Source organism: Camellia sinensis, chromosome 8, assembly GCF_055761805.1.
Source record: "Camellia sinensis isolate YWXY chromosome 8, ASM5576180v1, whole genome shotgun sequence".
NCBI lineage: Eukaryota > Viridiplantae > Streptophyta > Magnoliopsida > Ericales > Theaceae > Camellia > Camellia sinensis.
In genome coordinates, this window is record NC_138968.1 from 164,368,636 (window position 1) to 164,371,535 (window position 2,900).

At 41.7% G+C, this 2,900-nt stretch overlaps 1 protein-coding gene across 1 annotated transcript; it reads left to right on the forward strand.

Moving 5' to 3' along the window:
* Positions 1-1,908: 1,908 nt before the first annotated feature.
* LOC114304203 (uncharacterized) lies at positions 1,909-2,379 on the forward strand. The gene has a single exon (XM_028249377.2). It carries the CDS (start codon positions 1,909-1,911, stop codon positions 2,377-2,379), a length of 471 nt encoding a protein of 156 aa, XP_028105178.2.
* Positions 2,380-2,900: the final 521 nt, after the last annotated feature.

A 2,900-nucleotide genomic window follows, 5' to 3' on the forward strand; every position in this document is an offset into this window, starting at 1 on the left:
ATGTCGTCGAGATATGGGAGCATGCTTTAGATGCGGTCAAGTTGGCCACTTGCTAAGAGATTGCCCAAAACTTATCAATCCTACAGCCAGCCCCTTTGGACTAGCCCCAAAACCCGCTACACCTGGAGGAATGAGGAAGGACCAAGAATGCCGAGGAAGAGCTTTTGCCTTGGTACCTAGAAACCCAGAACTTACCGAGAATGTTGTGTTAGGTACACTTTCTATCTATGGCCACTTAGCTCATATTCTCTTTAACTCTGGTTTAACTCATTCTTTTGTTACACCACACTTTGCTACCAAGTTGGCCTCAACACCCGAACCCTTAGGATATTTACTATCTATGTCTTTCTCTTCTGGTAATTCCACCATTGGTACAAACATGTACAAATCTTGTACTATATCCTTAAAAGGTGAAACTTTACATATAGACTTGATTCCCCTCTGCATTAGTACCTTTGATGTGATCGTAGGAATGGATTGGTTGGCTGCCAACCATGCCTCTATCGATTATGAAGTCAAAAAAGTCTCCCTTCGGTAACCAAACCAACTTGAACTTGTCTTTGATGGAACTGGAGTCTCTCTCCCTCCAGGTGTTTTATCCTTCATGACAATCCAACGGCTTCTAAGAAAGGGTTATTGTAATTGTATCTGTTATGTGATCGATACGTAACAAGAAACCCCCATACTTAATACTATCATTGTGGTTCGAGAATTCCCAGATGTATTTCTTGAAGACCTACCTGGTACCCCGGTTCACTGAGAAATCGAATTTACCATTGCAACTCAACCTGGTACACAACCAATCCAAAAGCCCCTTACTATATGTCCATGACAGAATTGAAAGAACTAAAAACCCAACTTTAGGAACTCTTGGACAATGGCTTCATCCGACCAAGTACCTCACCATGGGGAGCTCTAGTACTGTTTGTGAAAAAAAGGATGGCACGATGAGGCTATGCATCGATTACCGAGAGCTGAACAAAGTCACTATCACGCATCAATACCCTCTACCACGAATCGATGACTTGTTTGATCAACTTCAAGGCGCCCAAGTATTTTCGAAAATCGACTTGCATTTTGGCTATTATCAACTTAAAGTCAAAATGGAAAGTATCGAAAAAACTGCTTTCAAAACACGTTACGGACACTACGAGTTTCTTGTCATGCCATTTGGCATCACCAATGCTCTAGCGGCATTCATGGATCTCATAAATCGAGTGTTCAAACCCTATCTTGACAAATTCATCATTGTCTTCATTGATGACATTCTCATATACTATAAATTGCCAGAAGATCATGAACACCACTTGCGAAGAGTTCTACAGACACTACGTGATCACAAGCTTTATGTTAAGTTGAAGAAATGCGAATTCTGGATCATTAGTGTACACTTCCTCGGTCACGTCATTAATAAAGACGACATCTCAGTTGACCCCCAAAAAGTTACAGCAATCATGGATTGGCCACGAGCTACTAACGTATCTGAGATTCGAAGCTTCTTGGGTCTAGCCGGTTACTACTGACGCTTCATACAAGATTTCTCGAAGATAGCATCACCCTTAACCCAACAAACTCAGAAGAACACACCTTTCGAATGGATGGACAAGCATGAACGTTGCTTCCAAGAATTGAAAAACAGACTTGTGACAGCTCCTATACTAGCACTTCCCGCAAAATGGGAAGGTCATTGCATATGCCTCACGTCAACTAAAGACCCACGAGAAGAACTACCCGACCCACAATCTGGAATTAGCCGCAGTAATCTTTGCCCTAAAAATCTGGCGTCATTATCTCTACGGAGTAACCTGTGAAATTTACACAGATCACAAGAGTCTCAAATATCTGTTTACACAGAAGGAACTGGATATTAGGCAACAACGATAGCTAGTATTTATGAAGAACTACGATATGGAGATCCATGACCATCCAGGCAAAGCTAACATAGTAGCAGACGCATTGAATCGAAAGATTACCAGAAGTTTGGCTTGTACCCTCGTTCCCCGCAAGATCAATAGACTGCTTGCCAACATAATCGTGGAACTCACGTTGATTAAAGAAATTAGAGCACGCCAATGCGAAGACAAACTTTTGAAGAAAAAGTACGAGGAGCAAAGAAGTACGCTCGATCTTGACTTTACGATGAGCAATGGGATGCTAAAATTTCATAATCGAATTTGTGTACCCGATCTTCCAGAACTCAAGAATAAGATATTGGTAGAAGCTCATAGCTTGAGGTTTACGATCCACCTTGGCAATACAAAGATGTATCAAGATCTGAAGGAATGCTTCTGGTGGACAAGAATGAAGAAAGACATAGCAAGTCACGTCTCCAATGCCTGCATTGTCAATGGGTTAAAGCATAACATCAGAGACCTGTAGGAATGTTGCAACTACTCCCTATTCTTGAATGGAAATGGGAGCACATTACTATAGACTTCGTCGTCGGGCTATCATAATCAGTCTTGAAGAATGATGCAATATAGGTTATCGTAGATCGATTGACGAAGTCGACGCATTTTCTGCCAATCAAAATCACGTACTCCCTTACTAAGTTCACCACTCTATATATTAAGGAAATCATTTGTTTACATGGTACCCCGGTTTTAATCGTGTCTGATAGAGGCCCCCGCTTCGTGTATCACTTCTGAAACAAATTGCAAGAAGCTTTAGGAACCGCTCTGAAGTTTAGCACGGCTTATCACCTTCAAACTAATGGGCAATCTGAAAGAACAATCTAGACTTTGGAAGATATGTTACGCGTGTGTGTGCTAGACCTCAAAGGTAATTAGGATGATCACCTACCTTTGGTGGAGTTCGCCTATAATAATAGCTATCATGCAAGCATTGGAATGGCACCATACGAGGCACTGTATGGAAGAAGATGTCGATCACCTCTGTGC